At 39.7% G+C, this 25,146-nt stretch overlaps 1 protein-coding gene across 1 annotated transcript; it reads right to left on the bottom strand.

Annotated features, from left to right (window-relative positions):
• Window positions 1-24: 24 nt before the first annotated feature.
• Window positions 25-23,280, bottom strand: LOC141762596 (transmembrane protein 163a). Its single transcript, XM_074626506.1, has 8 exons — window positions 21,458-23,280; window positions 19,405-19,524; window positions 12,539-12,582; window positions 12,347-12,438; window positions 7,982-8,078; window positions 2,368-2,479; window positions 1,944-2,085; window positions 25-1,847 (listed from the first exon to the last, which is right to left on the bottom strand). Exons 1-8 carry the CDS (start codon window positions 21,645-21,647, stop codon window positions 1,787-1,789), a joined length of 858 nt encoding a protein of 285 aa, XP_074482607.1. The 5' UTR covers window positions 21,648-23,280; the 3' UTR covers window positions 25-1,786.
• Between the last annotated feature and the right edge of the window lie 1,866 nt (window positions 23,281-25,146).

The following is a 25,146-nucleotide window of genomic DNA, read 5'->3' as shown; positions in this document are numbered from 1 at the left end:
AATCTCAACCTTTGACGATTGTGGTCCAAGCAGCGAACGGTGAATAACGCAACGACAACTCTTTTTTTTGTTTTTGTTTTCACAGTCCTTGACGAGTAAGAGGGATATAACTTTATTTTTAAATAAACCTTTTTTTTCTGTGACAAAAGGCTCAGACTCTGGTTTAATATTTGTTTTACATCACAGTAGCAACACAGTATCCAGTATTTACAGAGTACAGTCGACACGGTCCCCACAAGTCATACAATACTCAGCAGATATGGAGTTACATTTGATCCTCGCGCACATTTTAGGCACAAATATAACTCCATAACCTAAAAAATACCAGTTTTGTATTCAAATAAATGTCCTTAAATGTGACTAAACACAGTAGCACACTAGTGCGCTGTACAAAGTATCTCACAGCACAGTGTGTACATCCAGTTACATCCACTGCAGCCAACAGACTCGAGGAAAACAGATGAAAAATGAACCTGTAATCTATGACAATCGGCTGAAACTCCACCTGATAATTACATTCATGTCCCACCGTCACCAAACAAGCAGTAAGACTAAGGCTTTGGAATTAAGAAGAAGCATTGATGACATACTCTAGTAAATAACAGCCTCCTTCTCAGTGCCTGGGAGCTGTTTAGTCGCCACTGTGCTTCACTAAACTCTCACTTTTGTGCTTTTACACAGATTCACATTGAACTTTCAGGGTAAACACCATTAAAAATGAATATAAGTCCAACTGGCAGCCACACTGGAGGAAGGTAAGATACGTGCTGTGGAGGCGTTGAAGGCTGCCAGAAGTAGAGACGAGCTTTAGAGTGAGCACCAGATTGTTCTGGTCCCAGATGAACCAGATCAACTGAAGACTGACCTAAACATTGTCTCTCTAATGAACTGACAGTGTGCAGGAATCAGCTCTATTAGATCACATATAGGTGTGTGGCGGCAGGTAGCTCTTCTGGTCACTAGATGGCGCAAGTTGTGCATGTACTAAAGATATTCTTGGGTTTGTCACTTCAACTTTAAAAACAAAAAAAAAGGTGGCAACCTGAGCTAGTTTCTGCTGTTTCCCTTCTGTTACACTTCCAGTGAATTACTTGTGTTACTGGATGCCAAAAAAGATGATTTTTATCCTCCATGGCGCTGAGTGCTGAAACAGCGGCCACTCCACGCCACAACAGTCTACATAAATACTGTAAACTCACGTGTTACCGAGCCTCTCTGTGTGCTTATATACCTGCTCTCTATGCCAAACCGTGTGTTGATATATCCTCTCTAGCCATAAAAACACCATTAATCCTCCACCGCTACATCCGCTACATCAATCACCTGCCACGCCGCAACGTTTTATACAGCACAGCTGAGCAAAGGCCTCTGGGAGAAATAAACTGCTGTGTTTTGACAGGGCGATGAGGTGTAACCGAGGTACTGTACATCAAACTTGCTGTACAAGTTGCTTCTGAGGAGTTATGGACTCTCTGAGTCCACATGTCTCCCTTTCACAGTTATCTTTTTAACCCTCTTGTTTAAATACGGAGGCATCACTGTTTAAAAGACAGATAAATATATTATATGTACACCACATTGGAAAACACTTAAAAGGCGCCAAGAACGTCATCCTCCGCCGTCATCGGCCTGGATCCTCAGTTCAAAGACTGAAGCCTTCGCTGGCACCTCGAGGACTGAATGTGATTGTCTGTGGAGAGAGTGTCGGGACTGTAACCTTTCTGTCAGTCAGTCAGTCCGTCCCCTAATATCCCCCCCCCAAAACCCTCCTCTTTCTTTTCCTCTGTCACTCAAAACGCTCGTAGTTCCTGGTTTGTCGAATCCGTGGGACCATGTCGACTAGCAGCCTGCGGTGGTAGAAGGAGAAGGGAAACACTGAGAGGTGATGCAAACACTTTGATCCCCGTAAACCACCCCTCTAATAAGCTCTCGTCATCACTTACTTGACTCCGTAGGCGAGGATGATGAGGCCTATGAGGATGCCTATTGACCCATCCAGGTACCACACCTGGGGTTCATGCTTGAACACTTCAGCACTGACGAGGATGGAGAATCCCATGATCCCCCCCACCAGGGAGTTGAATCCTGGAAAGAGAAAACACTTGTTTTTCTTTTATAAAAGCATCTTACACAAAGTCAGCTGATGAGGGTTTTGTCGGCTCAGTGTTGGAACTCAGAGGGCTTCCCTCAGACACTCGCTAAGAGTCCAGTGGACATGTGACATTGCCTTTTTTTTACGCATGACAAATTCTTGAAATGCCTCTAACATTTGCTGTGATGACTGTACTTCAGAAGTATAAAATCCTTCCATATATGCAAGTGAACAGACCGATATAGGATGTGCTTGAGCATGTGAAGTGCACCTACCATCGGTGATGAGCGCCCGGCTCGTGAGCACTCTCCCGAGCATAAACTTTACTACAGCCAGGGAGATGCACACAATGCCGCTGACGATGGACACGCTGAATAGGAAGTCATCCTGAGAGAGAAACACAAGCACAGAGAGAAAGCACGAGTCATGGTTTGTTGCTATTTTATGATCTGCTCTGTCGTCACTTCACTTCGACATACTATACTATGGCTTTTTTTCGACTCTATATAACAGCTCTCGCTCCTTATGAATCAAGTTCAATCTCCTCATCACACAACAGAGACACTATCACCATCATCCACTACATCTCCACTCTCTCTCTCTTGACCATTCACTCAAATTATATTCCAGAAATGCTCCCCATAGCTCTTATTTAATCACCTCTCCCAGCAATGATCTCGGTCTCATTAAACGCTCTGCCTTTTCCTGTCTTGTCCTTTTGGTTTTAAAGAATTGTACTTGTCTTGTTGCACCTATTGTCTGGAACGTGCGTCAGCTAAATGCCTTAAAATGTAAATTTGCGAAGGACGGATGGAGGGGTGAGGGAGGGAGGGATGGATGAGAGAAGAGAAGAGAAAGGGAGCTGCAGAGCACTCAGTGCCTCTGCGGCAGCATTAATATTGCACTATGGCCTTGGAGCCATGAAAAGCTACTTTGGCGAGACATCAAAGAGGAGATGGAGAGAAAACCTCAGCATGCTGCATTTAGACCTGAGTCAGTGCTGTGACTCAGCTGTGAATATAACACCTTAATGGTGTTTTATCCTCAAAACATTGACCACATAACGACAAATCATCAATTCACACAAATACAGACATTTTTCAAATAATTTGCCACAGTTTTAAATCTTTATTTTCTAGAATAAATTGGAGGCTAATGGATGGGATCATCTAGTAAGTAGTTGAGTCTTCTGTTTACTGCAGCTGCTTCACAGTAAGCAGTTTTTAAGGGTATTAATCACTGAGCTTGACTGTGAAGCAGCTGCTTCACGAGGACTATCAGATTCATATCTGTATTTTACAACGTTAAGTGCATCATGGTATCTGGATATTATATTCCTCAAAATACAATATTCAAATTGACTGGTGAACCTTCATGTATGGCTGGTGGATATGGACAAAATCTTCTATCCCGATACAGGTCATTTTATATCTCGAAAGTGATATATATCACAATATAGCATGTTTTCTGGTTATTCAATAAATAAATAAATAGTCTATATGAAATAACCATATGGTAAAGCCGTTTTTTGTATACTCCTGTGTGAAATACGAATGAATAGTTCTGAGTATTTGCTCATTTAATAAAGAAGTTTAGTGCAAAATGAACCGTTTCTAATAAAATTATGGAGGAAAAATGAATTAATATTTCCAGCTATACACTAATTATGTTTACATGCATGCACACAAATACAGAGTAATCAGATTATGACACATTCTGTGAAATTTGAGTTACTTTGTGCACGTTATTATCAATTTAAACGACGTAATTGTGTATCGCAATATCTCGATATGTGATTTCATTATGATACGATTCCATTGAAAGACGATAAGTTATCATGAATCTTGAATTATTGCCCAGCCCGAATCCCCCTTAAGTGAACTTCTAATCAACATTCAAAGTAGGTGGGCTGGCATTTTGGCCTATTGGAGACGGACATGTGCACACACAGAGCTCATGACAGACCGACCCTGCCCAGAATGTGAACACAGTCCTTGACATTTACATCTGACTTCCAGAGATCCTTGTGCAGAATATGAAAATGGTACCAACTCTTCTGATAAGTCGGGTCGGCATCAACCTCCAGATGTGTGAATGAAAATGGGTTCTATGGGTACCCACGAGTCTCCCCTTTACAGACATGCCCACTTTATGATAATCACATGCAGTTTGGGGCAAGTCATAGTCAAGTCAGCACACTGACACACTGACAGCTGTTGTTGCCTGTTGGGCTGCAGTTTGTTATGATTTGAGCATATTTTTAATGCTAAATGCAGTACATGTGAGGGTTTCTGGACAATATTTTTCATTGTTTTGTGTTGTAAATTGATTTCCAATAATAAATGTAAACATACATTTGCATAAAGCAGCGTATTTGTCCACTCCCATGTTGATAAGAGTATTAAATACTTGACAAATCTCCCTTTAAGGTACATTTTGAACAGATAAAACATTGTGTAACTATAGACAATCATGCGATTAATCATGCTTAAATATTTTAAATTGATTGACAGCCCTACTAATAATGTAAACTTTCTAAATCTAAACCCCAAGCAGCATTGCACACACATAGATTTTCACATCTTCAAGTGATTTAGGAAGTGAAATTTGTCTTTAGTTTGAGGTTCACATATTTTAAAAGGTGGCTTTTGAGTGGATTTCATAAACCCAGGGGTTGTGAAATGTTCTCAACTCTCAAATTAATTTAACATATTAAAAAAAAAACTGTTAGGAGTTGAATGTTTTTCCAAACCAGTGATGAAACGCCCGTATGAAGAAGACTACATCTTTGTTTTGGCTGCTAACTGACATTAATTGGGCTCAGAGGACCAGCAGAGCAGGAACAGTCAGGTGTCAAAACCCCAAACATCCTCCTCCTCCCTCCTCTCTCTGCATCTCTACCCTCCTCTTTCTCACTACTGCATACCTAAACAGCTGCTTACCTTATTAACATTTCATAGCGAGGAGGAAGCGAGGGAGGCTGCGAAAAGTAAACCTTATTTCCAGCATCTGCATACTGAGTGGAAGGAGGGCTGAAGCTATATATAACTCAAACTGTGATGCACCAGAAACCAGTGTGGTAGAACCCGACAGAAGAAGAGGAGCGGGTCGACTCAGAAAAACACAATCTGTCTGCCTCGCCGCTCCCACAGTCTGCTTTTGTTTATGCTTTGCTGCTCGCTGTCTGTCTCGTTCCCTCGCTGCAGCCACACATGAAAAGATGGGAAAACACAGTTGGTCCGATGCATCAATAAAGGATTTGACAACTAATTGAGTTTTGAGTGTGTTGCAAAGGCTATTTGAAACTCTTGAAATGTGCATCATGGTATATTTCTGTTCTGAAGCTGATCTGAGAGTATGAAAAAATATGATTTAAGTACATCCAGCTACAGTATGTTGATGAAGTGATAAAGTGGAGATACTGGCATCATATGAAACTAGAAAACCTAACGAGTCCATTGGTACCAACCATGTCATACTAGCTTGTCACGAAGGAGGTTAAATAACGCTCCAAACTTGCGCTAAATTTTAGCGAGGAAAAACTGGTATGGCCGTTTTCAAAGGGGTCCCTTGACCTCTGACCTCCAGATATGTGAATGTAAATGGGTTCTTTGGGTACCCACGAGTCTCCCCTTTACAGACATGCCCACTTTATGATAATCACATGCAGTTTGGGGCAAGTCTTAGTCAAGTCAGCACACTGACACACTGACAGCTGTTGTTGCCTGTTGGGCTGCAGATTGCCATGTTATGATATGAGCATATTGTTTCCTGTGAGGGCTTCTGGACAATATGTGTCATTGTTTTGTGTTGTTAATTGATTTCCAATAATAAATATAAACATGCATTTGCATAAAACAGCATACTTGACAAATCTCCCTTTAAGGTACATTTTTAATATGCGATAATTGCGATTAATTATGGACAATCATGCGATTAATCTCAATTAAATAATTCAATCGATTGAATCGCCATCAGAGGTACATTGTGTTATGTTTGTGAAATGTAATTCAGACTCTAAATTGTTATTAAACAACATTTTATCAAGTATCAGGTCAGATTTGTCTCTTTTATTCTTCACTCAATGATGGGTCATATATTAGCCTGTCAGTTAAGCTCGTTAGTTCAGTTAGTTATGCAACAGTTACACCTGCATTTACTGATGGATTTCATTTAGTGATGCGCAAATCTCCACTTAGTCAACACTTATAAAATGATCACATAAGCTTGACCTTAAGCATAAAAGAGCCCATTTCAGAGCCCATCTTTTGAAAAGTTCATCAGTATTCTCATTTTAAAAGAAACAGCTTACTCAAGGTTTTCTTCCGAGGAATTACATTAACTGTTTCTATAAGAGATACGTTCACTCATAGCGTACTGTGGTGTGATACTGTTCAGATATTCAGCCTTTAAGATCTCACATTCTGCTATTCACTCCATCGAGAGTCTTAAAACAGTTGTTAGCAATTAGATGACTTCACATAACTTATAAAAACAGTTGTACAGTAGATACAGCTCGTTCCATAAAGCATGTAATCGTGCATTTAAGGCTAAAACAGACAACAACAATTATTTTCTTGTTTACAAAACTACACCAGTGTGATTAGAGCTAAAGTGGGAAGAGGCCTGAGTAATCTCTCTAAACGGTAATTCAGCTCACCAAAGCGTAATGTTCCCATATTTACTCCTCGTCATCATCATTACGTTCACATCCTTCGACACTACGGAGACGAGTATTGCCCGGCAACAGCGTAATAAAACTATTTCAGGGAGTGTGAAAAGCTCTGGAGTCTTCACACATGAGATTTGTGACATTTCTAAAGCGGCAGCAGCAACACTGTCACACCTCCGTCACACACCTCCGTCACACACCTCCGTCACACACACAGCATTGACTGTTTTATGAGATACTATACTATGATTTTTTTATTATCATATACTATATTATGACCTTTTTATGGCATACTATACTATGACTTTTCAATTTATTCAACATACTATACTATAAGGGCATTAGGACCTCATGCACCACTGCAGCCTCCACATCTAAAATTTAATTAAAACCAAATCATCCAGACTTGTGACCCTCCGGAGCCAAAACTTTCCATCTGTTCAGTAACAACACCGAGCTGCTTCTCTTTACTGCTTGGCGTCAGTCGGGCCTAAACCACCAGCCCACCGGTGACCAGCACCACGCGACAGTCATCTTATCAGATCTACTGCGAGCTCAAACGGCGAGACGGGGACAGAATCAGCCACGTCACGCCAGCGGCTCCGTGCAAATCACGTCAATAACGAGCTGCATGTTGTTTGCTTTGGACGCTGACAAGTACACTCAGATTATGAGAGGATATTATTAGAAACAAAGTCAACAAGGGGTTGTTTTTTTTGGATTATGAGAGAAATCCTGGTCTCTGGCAGACTGCTGGTATTAAAGCCGACGAGTCTTGGTTGGACTAAGTGGTTTTTATCTGGCCAAGCTTTAAAAATAGCTTCATATTCCACCAAAACAATCTGATTATACACCAAACGTTTGGCACCATGACTCTACTGACATGCATACATAACCGTTAAGTGACCCTGATTGACTGTTAAGCCGACAGTAATGCAGCTGTCATCATGTACTACAGAATGGTAATGTGTTTGGGGTTAAATTGATAACATAATCTGTCCCATATGGTGAACGCTTTAATCCAAAACTCTCCTCTATCTCCAGTTTGAATTAAATTCTGACCCCTACAACACAGTCAGACATTTCCTGCATACTGATATACACTGTATGATGTCACATAGGACAACAACACATAGTTGTACACTCTAATCTAGTGTTTTCTTGTTTCATTCAGCCTTTTCAGCTCTGTTTAATTATAGTTATTGATGATCACTTACCACTTCAGGTAGCAGCCTGGTGGCCAGGTCGTGGATGGCCTTACCCATAATGCACAAAGAGGACAGGATGAAGATCACACCCAGGATAACGCAGGCTCTGCGGAGGACAAGAGACGAGTACATTACACTACACAAACACAAATTATAGAGCCAGTTCCAAGTTGGATTGCTGATCGACAGTGTTGATACTCGATGGCTGTGGCGTCTGGCAATGTAAACATATTGACAGCAGCAGTAACCACCTGCTCTCTTTAGTGTCACCAGAGAGAACAACTTAGGCTCAGAAAAAGATAGATAAAGGGACTTTATGTAAGTTTTTACACGTATATACATTCTTTAATAATTTTGTATTGCTAATGTGTGAACAGATTTTAACCAAACATACAAAATGTGACCTTCTGCGACTTATTGGGTTTCCACTATCAGCCTGTAAACTGCTTTTAATGTGAAAATCCAACGGATGCGACGTCATGCGTGCTTGCAAGGGCCTTTACTCTCTTCAGCTCCGCTACAGGGCTAACAATGTGCAACCATAGCTGACGTTCAGTTAGTAATGGAGTCCGCTAATGCCAACAAATGACCAGCGACCACCACAGCTCAGACTCCAACACAAAGTCCATGGAAGCACAAAAAAAAAAGAAAGTTATATTTAGTGAAGACCGTCTTGCAAAACAAGAATGTGACCGATGTCGGGGGAAACTAGAATCAACACTGGCTGGGCCTTCGAACCAAGGAGGGACCTTCTTCCTTCTTCCACGTAAAGCTGGACATACACTGTACGATTTTAGAAATATTGTTGTGTAACTCCTACTCCTACTGTACGAGTAGATTGTTTGCGATGTAAAGCCAAAGCTCATGATTTATGTGCTCACACTGTACGGTCTGATCATCAGCCACGACCTGAGTGATCACACTGTAGTTGTAAAATAGAAGAAAAAGCGGCCCGTCTGCTGCTGTGAACCATTCTGGCTGTTTTCGGATTCTTACATATAGCCCCTTTAAAACTACATTTTCCTGTGACCCTATAAGAATCCTGAATGACAGCGTTACGCTGATGTACAGAGTGAAGATGCTTCGTGAAGATGCTTCGTGAAGTTGGAAGCAGCAGATGTCCATTAAAAAAAACCAAATTAACAAGATCTCAAGGGAGACAAAAAACAACTGGAGCAGATGCCCCCCGGTCATGCATGGCTACCGGCGTGTGCTCAATTCAGAAGGCTGCTCTCGAACCACGCTCGGGGGTGTCCTGGGTTTTGACCGGATGCGGTAACCAAGGCAACACCCAAAATCACTCTGGGGAGTCCACAGCAGGGCACACACACACACACACACACACACACGATGGGAGCTCTTGCTCCTCACTAACAGGCCCCCTGTTGTTTCAGTGGATGTAAACATGACTCCGTGTCTCGGAGCTGCTGTTGGCTCCGCAACTAGAACAGACCTGTGAAGGTTTGCAGCAAAACACATCTTCTGTTTCAATAAATGTAATTAATTTTTTTAATATAAACAGCATCTCATTCTATCATTCGCCACAGTCGTCGTGTGTATTAAGGTGTTTTTGTTTCCAAAGAGCTCCGTGTTTCATTTGGGGAACAAAAACTCCCTAATTCGTCTTGTTTTGACACCTCGAGCTTGTTACCGTGGCAACCGGTCTGTACCTGGGCATCACTATTCATCTCCTCTATCAAACACAGACAGATATAAAAAATTACGAAGCATCATATTGATTCTTTGGTTGTCAGTATCTTTCTCACTAGCTGTCTAACAAACACACACAAAAACACAGCCAGAAGACAAAAACAATGTGTGTGTGAGTACATGTATGTGTCTACATGTAGTACGTGTCTATTTAAGTGCTTGTGGATCCATGTGTGTGGGCGTTTTAGTCGCTCTCCTGTGTGTTTCAGAACATTTATGCATGAATATATCTGTGTGTTTACAGTATGTGTGTGTGATACAGGAGGAAGCCTCGCCGCTCGGTGAAGCCAATTACCGGCTGAGCAGCTTCCCAAACACGGTCCGAAGTCTCCAATTAGCTGCTGAAGTGACACGATGAAGGCTGCGGTCAAAAAAACGACTTTGTGTGGATGTTTTAATGTGAAGGTTTAACACTCTTTTGGATGTTGAATATATAATTAGACAATATCATTTCCTTTCTTTTATATTTTTCTTAACCGAGAGAGAATATTTTGTTTCGTCTACATTGGAAGTGAGTGAGGGAACATTTTATTATATATATATATATATAATATAATATAATATATAATATATATATATTTTTTTATATATATATTCTTTTTTTTATTATTTTAAAATAATGTTAAAGAAAGACTGGGATGATTTCCTCTTACAAATATACATTTTAATTCATAAACAATAAAATAAAATAAAACTCCATAGTTTTGCATTAAAAAGGAACAGTTCAACATTTTGGGGATTCCGGTTATTGCAGTTTTCAGTAGTACTACTGTGCTGTGATTGGTGGATTATCTGGCAAACGCAATGTGCTTTTCTACACTTTGACAAGAGTGTGAGTTAGATGGACAAGAGTGTGAGTTAGATGGACAAGAGTGTGTGGATGAAGCAATGAAGTGGTTTTAACTTTACTCATTGAGCGCACATGGGAGAAGTTTGCCTCTGCCAGAAATCTCCTTAGGTTTAAGCAACAAATCTACTTGGTCAAGTTGAGAAAAAGATCATAGTTTGGGTTAAAATAAACCCTTTCTGGAAGAAAGTCCAGAACGCAAACGTCTCCTGATGTGCAAAATGAGCCCAAGAGTCGAGGTAACGAGAACTAGCCAATCACAGCACAGTAGGGCGGGACTAGGCAAATACAGAAATGTACAAACAGAAATGTAAAAACAACTATTTGTGGTTTTAGAGGGAGTTACTTGCCAACCATTTCTTCATTGGGAAATCTAAATGTCTGTTTGCACTAACTGGTATTTTATTGTTCGTAGCATGTCAGATATTTGAATCGACGGGTGAGTTATTGTTTTTAGAAGTTATTACTTTTTCTGTGTGTTACTACCTCCTTTCGAGAGGACGGGATCTCATCTGTCGTCTCCACAGCAATTAGCAGTCGTTCCTGTGTGTGTGTGTGTGTGTGTGTATCACTGTATGACACTACCAGATGCTCAGACGGTGAGGACAGAGAGAGTTTCATCTGATTCATTCAGTAACAGATGCTTTTGTTTTGGTTGGATTTCTTGTCTTTTCTTCAAAGATCAGCTTGTTATTGCTGTCTAAGTAATGTCAGTTCACTTGCTGTGAATAAAGTGACAGACAGCCACATAAACAGTCGCTTTTCTTTTCTTTTCTCTCTCTCTTTCAGTGGCCTGCTTGCTGCCAGCACCCTGACCATTCAACAGGCTCTGAAAAGCCGACCTGACCTCCACACACACACCATTCACAGCCAGGTAGAGATAAGACGTGAGGCGCCCGTCTGTGATCGGTCCCAGCGGGCCGAGGCGGACAAAGCTGAAGAGACCCTTTATTTGACACACTCCTCCACAGGACAAAGCAGACCACACACACACACACACGCGTTAGACACTGTGGACACATTGAAATGGATTTCATCACTTTCCTGAATTTGTTTGGTCGTCATAGATGGAATTAAACCATCTGGGGAAACCAAAACAAAGGCTCAAACAAGTAGTCTTCTGGTTTGATTTTTACAGAAACACAGCAGTCAAAACAACACCATTTCTGCCTGAACATTGATTTTAAAAAAATACATTTTAAGATGAACTGCAAGATGCATATTTGGTCAGTTTCATTTGGGTGGTTAATACTTCTAAGACCATTAAATGCAAATTATTTTTCCAGGGAAAGACCTGTCTATAACACTGTAGGTTTCAGCTACATTGCTGCAAGCCATCATATCTATTTAACACATAATTTTAGTGGTTTTAATGCCTCAAATTTATATAATTTAAAACCTTTTCAGGCATTTTAATCATGCATGGTTACTCAAAACTGAAACTTGATTACTTCTCACTTGATTTATTACCTCAGTAAACATTATAAACATGAGTTTATGGTCTCAATCGCTAGTTTCAAGTCTTCTTCAATACAGCATGATGTTCATTTAGTAAATTATGGTCCCATTTAGAGTCAAATAGACTATAAAGCAGGGGATGATTTAGGGCGGGGCTACCTTGTGATTGACAGGTTGCTACCACGGCTTCCTGTTTTGGATGTCTCCACCCTCTTGTGTCACTTCTGGTTGCAAAAAACCAAGATGGCAACGGACACAAACCAATGGGTGACGTCACAGTGACTACGTCAACTTCTTATATACAGTCTATGTTTTGAACCAGGTCTGATTTGATGTGAGTGAACGGTGATTGTACTTACATGTATTCGCGGTGTGCCGAGTGGACGGCCGCGGCGTTGCTGTACCGCCACAGTACAATGATGGAGGACAACACATCCAGCGCGGCGTCAAACTGCAGAGTGAAAACAAATTAAAAAAAGCAGATGTATTACATTCTCTTCACTACGGCATACAGTGTGAGCCATCGTAGCTTTAGTGAAGTGGAGACTTACAGCGAATCCGAAAGCTGAAGCACTGTGGCGCATGATGGAAACAGCTGGAGAGAAAAGAGACGGGAGAGGGAAGCTGAACAACAAGTAACACTGATACGCTTGTGTGTGTTCATTGATATTCATTCAAAACATATTCATAACAGCAAAACAAAAACTCATTTAATGGGGAGAATACACACAAAGCTGCCAGACGATGCATTTTGTTGACTCAGGTGATTTAGTTCTCATGAGCCTGTTTTGGCTCAACGATAATGAGCTGTAGACGTGTTGAAAACCTGTAATCATCCACACACACACACCTGCAATGGCGGGGACTGAGAGGAGAAGGAAAGGAGAGACAAAAGATGCAGATAGATATGAAGGGAGGAATCCTCTCCTCTCCTCCCAGGGTTATTTTTAGCGACGCTCACTGGGGGCCTGAAACTCGCCTCAGCCCTGCATGCACAATGTGTGGCGTCTCTTTCTCTTCGCTTCCCCGTTAGTCGCTCATTTTCTTTCTGCTGCAAGGGTTGCGAAATCATCTTCTTCTCCTCCTCCTCCTCCTGTCTTCCCAGCTCCCCTTTATTGTTTCATCACTCTCTGGGCTGAAGGTGCAATCATCCACTTCCCCAGACCAAAATGAAAACAGAAATGAATGCTGCCAGCCTTCACGTTTACGCACACATGAACAACCCTGGAATACAAATGAGCAGATGAGATTTTTCTTTTTTATGATAACAGAGATCTGCAGAGATGCAGCATGGAAGCAACTGATTTATACAAGAACTTTTAGCAAAAAGTCTCACACAGCACATGATAGCCTTGATACACAAAATAGATCTGTGTGGTTGTTTCTGACCAAAGGAATCTGAATGAGTAATATGTCACATGAATGGCAAAAAAGTTTAGAAATAGAAGTTTAAATGTCAACCGTCTTGAAGCTGAATCCGGTGTTACACCGAAATCTGTGACCGCAGAGAGACAACAACACACGTGGTCACCAGTTTTTACGGCTGTCGTTAGAAAATGTGACCCTACCTTTTAGAGTTTTGTGAACACATCTTTAAATTTTAAATATATTTCTAAACTTTTTTGCCATTAATGTGACATATGGTGCCTTTAAATGAAACTCGTGAGATCGTGTTTACAACATGGGAAGTCGTACACGATATGTGCGGCGTTCAAGTGGTTAAGTCGTGAGAACACCGCTGCTAAGCAACAGCAATATTAACATTACTGTCGGCGTCTAGAAGCCACAGAGACTAACAACTTAACAAGATAGCAGCTGGGTAACATAATGCAGTAAATGCAAAGGCATAACGACAGAGGAAAACGATGAGGCCGTTGGGAATATCAACATTTTAAAATTACCAAGAAAAACAATATACGACTAAAATTACAATATATTAACTAATTATGCGCCAACAAATTAACTTCCATGGCCTCCACCATTTCTGACAACGTCAACAAACACGTCACAACTCGTGAACTTGGAGCTTTCAGAAACTTTCCACTTACGAGGTTGTGAGTACGACATGAGGGGGGCGTTCATATGGATTCATCTTGTAAATGCCGTGAACACGACCCCCTTCTGTGGAGGGAGGGCGCGGTCACTGCTCAGCTAAAGAGGAGAGAGTGGTGGAATGGCTCAGGTGAGTTAATCTCAGGTGAGTTAATCTCAGGTGAGTGAATTGGGCACAGCTTGGAGGACTTGGCTAACGACTCTTCTCTTATATGCAGTAGTGCGTTCTGGGACGGGAGGACTGAGATGCCTGGGACCGGCTCTCCAGAGCGTGCCACTGAGATACGCCCTCTTTAATTGAATATTGTATAGTTGGTGTGCAGCCAGAGCGCACGGCATCCGTGTTGAAACTGTGTATTGTGTGTGTGCGTAATAAAGAGCACGAGAGCTGGATACCGCTTCCCATTGACTTTGTGTGCTGAGGAGAACCCCGGTAGTAGCTGACGGCTACAACATCATAAAGTCTTTGATGTACTGTATGTATTTACTGTATGATGACTATGCCCAGGAAATACTGCAGGCCCTGATGGCCTCAGCCCAAGAGTGCTCAAAGGCGGTGCTACTCAGCTGTGTGTGGTTTCTCAACACATCTACATCCTCAGCCTGAGGTTGATGGCGGTCCCTGCTTTGTGGAAACCATCATGCCTTGTTCCTGTCCCCAAGAAAGAAAAAAAAACACCCTCAGTGACTACAGACCAGTGGCATGTCATGAAGTCACTGGAAAGGCTAGTCCTGAAGCACCTACGCTCGCTGGTTGAGCCATCAATAGACCCTCTGCAGTTTGCCTATCTCTGGCACAAGAATTTCCTTCGAGAATTATAAAGTTCTATCTTATCTTATCTTATCTTATCTTATCTTATCTTATCTTATCTTATCTTATCTTATGTACACACAATGTGCATGGCATGGTTGATCTCTTCTATAAACATTCAGGGTGGAGATATTCTCCTCAGCTCTCGCTGTGGTAACAGACGTATGATCCTGCAAATACAACGTGACAGCTGTTCAAATGAAGGTAAATAGAGAGGGAGGGACACCAAAGTGCCAAACGTCTGCCAGAGTTGACATCTTAACAAGGAGAATGTAGCAGCCGCATGAGGTTTTCTTCTTTTGTCTAGATGTGAAGGAATTTGACGCACCAACTGAGCACGCATGGCTTATATATAGTTTTAAAAAGTGCCTTGCAGAAAGGTATATAAAGGGGATTGGATACAGATTCTATTTTTGACTGCAATATAAAACTATAATCACCAAGGGAGCAAAACACTGACTCGACACCGCTTTTATTTTGAAAAAAACCCTTTTGTTTTCATGCTATTTTATACGATTTTTCAGTTTTTAGAGGTCTCATTTGAGATGGAAACCCTGCACATCTGCACGTAAACGTCATGAGCTGCTGGTCCAAATCCAGAAATGTATGCTCCTCCTCCCTCATCCCCTATTCCCTTCCCTTCTCCTCCTCCTACCTCCTTCATTAGGGAGCAGAAAGAAGAAGGAAATTGTGTGTAAATGAATCCGCTGCGGTCGTCAAAGCTGAGCCCGGCGATGGCTAATTGGCTCCCAAGAAAGCTGGGTGGGCGTCTGCGGGGACGGTGCTCCAGCATCGCATCAGGCTATCACGCACACACATGTCACATCTGACAAGTAGAAGCAGGAAGATGAAACACCATCCGAGCTCCGCAGGTTTATTGGCTGTTTCTGGAGCTGCATTATGCATATCAGCGAAAACTGTGTGCTGTCAGGGTTGTTTTTATAAGTCTGTGGACTGATGGTGTTTCTGTTATACTCTTGTTATTGAAGCAGCAACGAGAGGATCCATTACATCTTCTTTCATTCAACTCACTTCTACTCATTTCATTCCAGGAAGGATTGAAGACATGGTTACATTCAAAGGGGTCCCTTGACCTCTGACATCCAGATATGTGAATGAAAATGGGCTCTATAGGTACCAACGAGTCTCCCCTTTACAGACATGCCCACTTTATGATAATCACATGCAGTTTGGGGCAATGCAGCTGAGACTCTTGTGGATCCAATGAGCCCAATTGTATTCATGTGTGATGATGTTAGTCCCCATAGGAGACATTTCACATAGTGAGACCATTTTTTTAAACGTGACCTCACTGTATTAAAATGACCTGTGGTGACCTCTAGGATAATCACAACCTCATGAAACTTTACAGCCGCAAACTAGAGACCTAGAGCATTCAGAGGATGGATGGCTTTCCTAGCTAGATTGACAATAAGGGGGTTTCTGAGCAGTTTACACAACAGAAGTGCTCACCATCCAAACGCCGAAAAATGTAATTCTTGCAGAAGTCTCAAGAAGTTTTTGAAACCAAATCTCAGCATGTCTTTTTCTATGGTGTTCCTCAAGGTCTCGGTGTCATAATGTGGTATTTTAGAGGGATTATTGATCATTTTTATTTATTCTTGAGTGGTAAAAAATTGTTAAATTTAGCACCAAATCTGTGTAACAAATGGTATCAACCCAACAATTGCTGCAACAACTTATGAGACATAATAGAGCATGGGGATGACCATCATATACTTATATCAGAATGAAGCTCTTATACACTTTCACAATTAATTTGAATGAATTGATTAAATCAAATTAATCTTCAGGTTCCCAGCTTTCAGATGATGTACACCAAGTCTATGTGACATCTACTGTTGACCTGCTATCTCCCCTTAAAGACCCCCTGTACCTCCCTAAAAAAGACAAAACAAGTCTATTATGGGTCTCTAAAGTAAAGCCAGTAGAGTTAGGAATCTCTTTCAGTGTAACCTGTTTTTAAATGCCATTTCCCCTCCTGTTTACAATCATACTCGTTCTCTATATTGGCACCAGCCAACGGAAGTCACTCTCATATTTCAAATCAGACTGAACCGAAAACTAAAATGTAACGTCTCATCTATGAATTGTCCCATAAACATGCTTTTCCCCCTCAACCCCAAGCTGCACCTGCCTGCACCCAATAATATTCACACTCTCTCTGACATGCTAAACAAGGCGTCTTTGCCATGTTTGAGTAATGCTAATGTTTTACAGGATATGTTAAACAGCGGCTATCATTGTGTCATCATGTAGAGCTGACAGGGAACGGCAGCAGGTGGCGGTGACTGGTGTAAAGACACGGACACACTTTAGGGTTTGTATATATATATATAACAAAAGGGTCCAACCCATTATCTCTTTATAATCCAGGTCATTAGTGATGGGCCATTATACAACGTTAATGGTGTTTTTTCTTTCTCTGTGTGCTTTCTACCTCCAGACTCCATTAGTTTCCTCCTTATGTGTAATATCTTTTATTTAAGCTGTTATCTAATGCAAGAATCTCCTTATAGAAACAGACATGTCAAGGGAGGAGTGTAGCGCTAACAGCTGGTTCATACCAGGACTCTCACACGGTCTTTGCTCATTAAAATGTTCTTATTTAGAATAGGACGCGCTGGCTTGTTGCCAAAGAGTCGGCGATAGAAGCGAGTGTTTAATGAGTGATGACAGAACTGGTTTGGTGGCTGATGGATGTTAATCTTCACCGAAGATTACCACAAGTTGCAGGTAGAACAAAGAGATGGAGGCTTTGCACAGCAATGATATACGATCTTAGTGAATCTGCTGTAAACTGTTTAGACGTGATTATCAACTGCAGTAAAATGTAAAGCTCTGATTGAACGTTTTCATCACGTTAAAGGGAGACATCCTGAATATGGTAAACATTTTGACACCATGAAACTTCCCCATTTGATCAATAACATTAAGGCAATTATTTTTTGTATTACAAGTTTTCTGAAATGTTATGTTTACAGATGCAAATGAGGCATTATCTAATGCTAACTATTGGTGAATTTAGGCGAAAAATCGACAGACGCAAATAGATAAAGTTGTAAAATAGACACCTAAATGTGTATTTTAGATGTTTTCTTTCCACACACACTGAAAGAAGACATGTTATGGAAGCTAAATAGCCCCAAATCTCAAAATTGACCAGTCTCCCTTTAAATTCACAAATCACAAAAACGAGCACAACAACACAAATTATCTGCAGCTGAACTACGTGAGGCTGGATTCTCTAATTTGTACTGAATAAAAAAACTCTTTCAGAGTGGACTGTATGCATAAGAGAGTAGTAAGTCAGGTCTGTCTAGTTCTACCTCTCTACCGGCGTTTCCTAATCAGAACAGGAAGTGGGCAAAACGTTTGAAACAACACGGACTGAACTCAGGAAGAGGGGCTCGGATTTCCAAAACAAAACGTCTCCGTCGCTTCAGCCACTTTGGGTTCGCTTCACAAAGTCTGTCCCGACAAATTCAACAATTCAAATCCTCAATTTCATCCTCAAACAAGACTCTGATTAAATATTGAACCAGTGGATTTTTCTTTCACTCCGGTTTGTAGTGACGCCGCACGTCCCGATCACTGTTTACCGGAGTCACTGCGGCCTCATTCATCTCTTCCTTCTGCTCGTTCCTGCAGCTCATTTGCAAACAGCGCCATGTTTCATTTATGAGTACGAGCAGGCGTGAGCGGTACCGCGGCACGACTACAGGGATGTGATGAAAATATCTGATGAAGAAGCTGCACGAAAAAGACGTTCGGGGAAGAGAAATGTCCAGTTTGCAGTCAAGTCTTTTTCAGCACGCTTAATGAACATTTATTCTAAAAGAGGCCCCCCAAGAAGAAGAGTGCTATCTTTCTGCCATCAGCATTACAGGAAACTCTCATATCTCTGCACATCTGCAAACCGGTGTTGAGGTGATCGGCTATACTGCAGCAAAGCTCGTCCTCTTTACGTACGGAAGCATTAATCTGCATTCACTGCAGAGGTGGAAGAAGCATCAGGCAGGTCTCTAAGACAAGACGAACACGAGTCGGTGATACTTTGATGTTCAAAAATCATCTCCAGCGCCACTTGTCAGACTTTACATCGTGTTTTTAAAGATATCTGACACACATTCATCTCTAAATATCTCCAAGTGTGCCAAAATGAGCCTTCAAATACAATTTCACAAACTGCAAAACATGATGAAACAGTGAATGTCCCGAATTAGATTCAAAGAGGGAAACCTTTTGACACGCAGAGAAATTAAAAGAAGAAGCGTTGTGAAAATCTGAGAGACAGAAAGTCAGATCTCTTTCTCTTCTCAATGTCAAAACCAGAATGAGTCACCGTATCTATGCAGAAAAACGATAATGTCAAACTTATTCTGCCTCTGAAAGAAATCAAACTTCACGTCAAGGTCTGGTTTTTGACAGCTTGAATGTTCCATGTGGTTGCATCTCCTTCCTGTTGTCTTTGCAGCTGAACCAAACAGCGCTACTTCTTTGACTCAAAAACAAAAGTTGGGTGTAACTCACTGAAAGCAACGATGGCCAGGATGATGGTGATCACTATGGACACCCAGGACACCCACAGAGCTTTCTTGCGGTAACTCTGCGCTTCATGAGGCTTCAGACGCATGCTGCTTTCCAGAAGACCTGCAGACAGAAACACAGGGCACAGTGACACACAGTATGACTCAGAGAGAGGCAAAGTTCACTTTCAACATTTAGTACATTTTGCATTTATGTATTATTTTAATAGCTAACTGCCATTAAACTGACTTAAAGGTGCAGTTTACATGTTCTAGTAGGAACCCAAAATACAAGTATGCACCTGAAAATAAGCATGATATGTCCCCTTTAAAGGCAATCCATCCAATAGTTGATGAGACGTTCCAGTAACAACTCATAGACATCTGAAACCCCAACTAAACACTGCTTTTTGTAAGGGATCACAAGCCAAAGAGGTCCCTAGTTTGCTCTTTAAAGAGTCACTTATATCCACCTTTGAGTTAGTAAATACCATATACTGTGCAGTCACTTTATTACACTATCAATTGATCCTGGTCCCATTTCATAGTGTTCATTAAAACAGGAGAAAATCCAGTTATTCTGTCCTCTAGATCAGTGAGTTCCCACACTTTTTCACGTCATGGACCCCTAAACTGACACAAATTAGACCCCCATTTGATAAGATTTTGTCCCGGGGTTTTGCTTTTAAATGTTTTATTAAAGAAAGTGTATGAAAGCCATGAGCAAAATAGTCATATACTCTGTCATTTGATTACTTATGGATGGAATTATAGACCCTAAAAGAAACAGTGAAAATCTGTAGTTAAATTACGTGTTTCACGCCTTCCAGGTAGCAAGTTTCCGCTCGTTTCATTTGCACTTGCAGAGGCTTGAAATGTGTTTGAGTCGTTCACTCAAATGCTTTTGTTTTACAGGATTGTTATGTAGTAATATTGTAAGTGCAGATTGTTCATAACCAATCTTCTGTTAGCACCCTAATAATAATAATCAGGGTTAGGTCTTAAAAATGCATCCATTACAGTGACTAGCATCAAGATCTTGTCTAAATTAATCTATATTTTAGGTCAATATCTGATTACTTGGGAGTGTACAGCTGCAGGAAAAACATAAAAACATTCTTTTGTGCCATATTTACGATGTAGGACACCTGCCACTGTTGCTTTCACTCTTCAACAAAGGCAATAATGTATTCACAGAACCTGTAATCACAGCACAGTACTTCAGGTAAAACACGTCTAACAGCATACTCTGTGTTGCATATCTTCCAAGCTCTGTATATAATTTATCATAATAACCATAATATTAATCAGTTATATCAGCTCTTTCTCCCCAGAAAAAGTCTTATTTGTGCACAATTTTTTCCAGACTTTTTTCTCGTAATATTATGACTTTATTCTGATAATATTGCGACTTTTTTCTCGTAAAGTTATGACTTTATTCTAGTTATATTACGACTTTGTTCTCGTAAAGTTATGACTTTATTCTAGTTATATTACGACTTTGTTCTCGTAAAGTTATGACTTTATTCTAGTTATATTACGACTTTTTTCTCGTAAAGTTACGACTTTTTTTCTCTAATATTACGACTTTTTTTCTCTAATATTATGACTTCATTCTCGTTATATTACGACTTTGTTCTTGTAAAGTTGTGACTTTATTCTCGTTTTATTAAGACTTTTTTTCTCGTAATATTACAACTTTATTCTGTAAATCTCAGATGTTTTTTTCCTCAATGTGGCCCTAATACTCTGTAGTACATTTGCACTTTGTCCCTCACTGCATTAGACTTATATACTATATACTTAGACTATAAACTGTGTTACCTTCATCACAATGATCAAATGTTTTGCAGCTCCAGACAGATTTTTTTGTTTTGTTTCTGCCTAAATGTCTCTTTTGATAGTAAAGGTTGCTGACCCCTGGTATAGTTGAAGGAAAACAAGTGTAAGCACATTTCCTGTATACAGTCTATAATGCATTGGAGTGCTCTCCATGGTTACGCACAGATTACGCACTATCCATGGAGAGCATCCAGTGAACTTTAAACATCTCATACCTCCATCATCGGTGCTGTCTGTTATCTTCATCTCCTGGTCCATCTTGAAGCCCTCTGCCTGACTCTGCTGCTGCTGGTTCTCCTGGTTCTCCTGGTTCTGCTGCTGCTCACACTGGTTCTGCACCACCGTGGGGTCTACTACCACCGGCTCCGGGACTGTGGTGGAGTCTGTCGGTGTGGAGTCTGTCATCTTGTCGGCTTGGTTCAATTAGGCTCTCCAGAAATGTCTCACCTGGGCGAGAAGTGCTGGGAGACACCCAGAGACACCCAGAGACTGAGAGAGAGAGAGACTCTGAGCTGCTGGCTGCAGGTCCAGCTGCACCAAACTACACACTGTGAGGTGGAACAAGACCGGATATTAGAGGATGGGGATTTCAAAATAAAAGCATAGTTGTCACCTGGAGATAAAACATGCAAAAATATCTATTTTGTTCAAATAGACATTATGAACCTTTTGGGTGTTGTTTTTTTTATTTATGAATTTTTGGCAGATAATATCTCTTATCATTACAGAATTCAAGAGTCAAAATCATTGCTATTATTTCCTTCTGGGTTGAAGCGGAGCACAAATATAAATCACTTTAAAAAGCTATACAAAATATATATAAATCTGCAAATTAAATTAAATTTGAACTTTAAAAACATTTAGCCAGTGATGGAAGAAGAATTCAGATGTTTCACTTAAATAAGTAAATGTTATTTACATTAATGTTTTTACATTAATATTACCTTCTGTTACCCAAAATGTTGTAGTAATGTGGTACATTTAACTAAGTAGGCTACTAGAGTACGCTTACTTCTACTATAAGTATACTTTTTCCAAAGGGTTAGTTAACTTATTTGACAAATACAACATTTTTAGATTACATTCTTCATTCAAAACATATGATGAATCTATAAAATATCATGCATTATTGTGGATAAACGACCCAAATGTAGCCTATCATGTTGTTATAATTGGCTCTATACCTCGAAAAGCATTAAAAATAGATAGATAGATAGATAGTAACTTTATTGATTCCGAGGGAAATTTAGGTTTCCAGCATCACAGTTCCATAGTGCAAAAACATGTTCGTAAAAAGGCAGTAAAAAAGTTAGTAGTGCAAAGTACATAAAAAATATACCAGATATAAAAATACAAGTAGATGAAGAAAACTGTTAAAACTGAATATAGTGCAGGGTAACAGCTGTGATACAGGACTATTAAAAAAAGAGAATATAGTGCAGACGAGACTGTTAAAAATGAGTATCGTGCAGAAGAGACTGTTAAAGATGAGTATAGTGCATTATTATCTGTCCTGCAGACCGTCCTCCTTTGCCCCCCCCACCTGGTGCTGGTCAGTACATTTCTGCATGCAGAACTTGTATTGGTTAGCTACATTTACTTACGTTAAGTGAAACATCTGAATTCTTCTTTCATCACTAGCTAAATGTTTTTAAAGTTCAAATTTAATTTAATTTGCAGACATTTATTTTGAAGGAGCTAACTGAAAGCCTACTAGTCTGTGTCTGTGTGTGCTGTCTAACCTGATGCTCAGTCTGGATAGAAATAGGAAAATAATATTCACAACTGGCTACCATTCTCAACGTAGTGACAAAACAACATCTGGACTCTAATTACTGATTCAGGTGGAGTTCACCAGACCTGTGACCCCACTGGGGTCCAACAAAATTACTCCTGTGCTATATACATACCTGCCAAAATAAAAATAAATAAAATTAATAAACACATAAATGACTCGATAAATAAATAAATAAACATGACATTAAAAGTACAAAAAATAATATTGAAAATAAATGTAGTCATTAATGAATTGATAAAATGTGACATCAATTGATATTCCTGTTTTAATTTTAAGCATTTATTTATTCATTCATTTATTTTAGATTTTCCCATAGAAGTAGATGAGAGAACATGACAAGAAAGCTTGGTAACGAAAAGCAGACATTTTAACATGGATTTTATCAATAACAAGAAAAAGACCTATAATATTCCAATTGGCCAATTTATTTTAAATGTATTATTTAATGTATGAAAATCCACAAAATTAAGCCCATCATTTTCATTTTCAAGAATTCATGAGAAGTGTTTTCATTTGTTATGAAGTTGCATGTAGTTATTTATACATTCTTTATACAGTAGGCCTATGTAGTTTAACCTACACTTCACTTGTTCCTTGTTTTGCTAGATCCCTTAGGGCAGAGGGAGTTTTCACTCACTGAGATTGACTTTTGTTCATGGTCTCTGCTTCCATCTAGTGGTATAAAGGGAGTAGAGTAGACCAGAGGATGCTCCACCATGTGGTCTCACTTAGTACATGCGTTAATCTTCACAGCAGATTCATGACTTTTTAGCTGTGCATTGAATGATGCTTTCTTTGCACAACAGATATGATAATTTAGGCTATTTATAATGTCTTTCAAACATTACTAAATGCTTCACAACTATTATGGTCTACTGTTTGTTTGATGTTGTTCGATTCTCCATGTAACATCCACACATAAGCTTAAGTTTTATAACAAGGCCTTTTAACAGACTTTTCCCACATTTCAGACATGACTGTCCCACATTAGAAAATCAAGATTTGTCTGAGAAAACTTGGCATTAGAGTACCGATATGTCTTTCTTTTATGAGTGTGATATCTGCATTTTCTTTTTTTGTGGTTTGATTAGGACATATCCTTGGGATTTTGGAGTGGGTGTGATTTAATTTATTGGCTTCATATCACAATATATTTCAAAAATCTTAAAACATCCACCTATAAACCGAGATTTTGTAACAGCAATAACATTAAATTTACTGAACATGGGATTGCACATTTGGTCTTGAGTGTTTCCTACATTAATTAAGGTGATTTTTAGGCCTTTCAACAGACTTTTCCCACATTTCATGACTGTCCCACATTATAAAATCAAGATTTGTCTGAGAAAACTTGGCATTAGAGTACTGATACGCCCATATTACGACTTTTATTCTCGTAAAGTTATGACTTTATTATTGAATTTTACGACATTTTTTCTCGTAAACCTATGACTTTATACTCGTAATAATACGACTTTTTTCTTGTTAAATTATGACTTTATTCTCGTAATATTACAACTTTTTTCTCGGTAAGTTATGACTTAAGTCTCGTAATATTACGACTTTTTTTCTCGTAATATTACGACTTTTTTTCTCGTTGAGTTATGACTTTTTTCTCGTAATATTCCGACTTTTTTTCTCGTTAAGTTATGACTTTATTCTCGTAATATTCCGACTTTTTTTCTCGTTAAGTTATGACTTTTTTCTCGTAATATTCCGACTTTTTTTCTCGTTAAGTTATGACTTTTTTCTCGTAATATTACGACTTTTTTTCTCGTTAAGTTATGACATTATTCTCGTAATATTCCGACTTTTTTTCTCGTTAAGTTATGACTTTTTTCTCGTAATATTCCGACTTTTTTTCTCGTTGAGTTATGACTTTTTTCTCGTAATATTCCGACTTTTTTTCTCGTTAAGTTATGACTTTTTTCTCGTAATATTCCGACTTTTTTTCTCGTTGAGTTATGACTTTTTTCTCGTAATATTCCGACTTTTTTTCTCGTTAAGTTATGACTTTATTCTTGTAATATTAAGACTTTTTTTCTCGTTAAATTATGACTTTTTTCTCGTAATATTCCGACTTTTTTCCTTCCTTCCTTCCTTCCT

This window comes from Sebastes fasciatus, chromosome 24 (assembly GCF_043250625.1).
Source record: "Sebastes fasciatus isolate fSebFas1 chromosome 24, fSebFas1.pri, whole genome shotgun sequence".
In the NCBI taxonomy this organism is placed as follows: Eukaryota; Metazoa; Chordata; class Actinopteri; order Perciformes; family Sebastidae; genus Sebastes; species Sebastes fasciatus.
The sequence above is the reverse complement of the archived record's forward strand: the minus strand, read 5'-3'. Positions and strand labels throughout refer to the sequence as shown.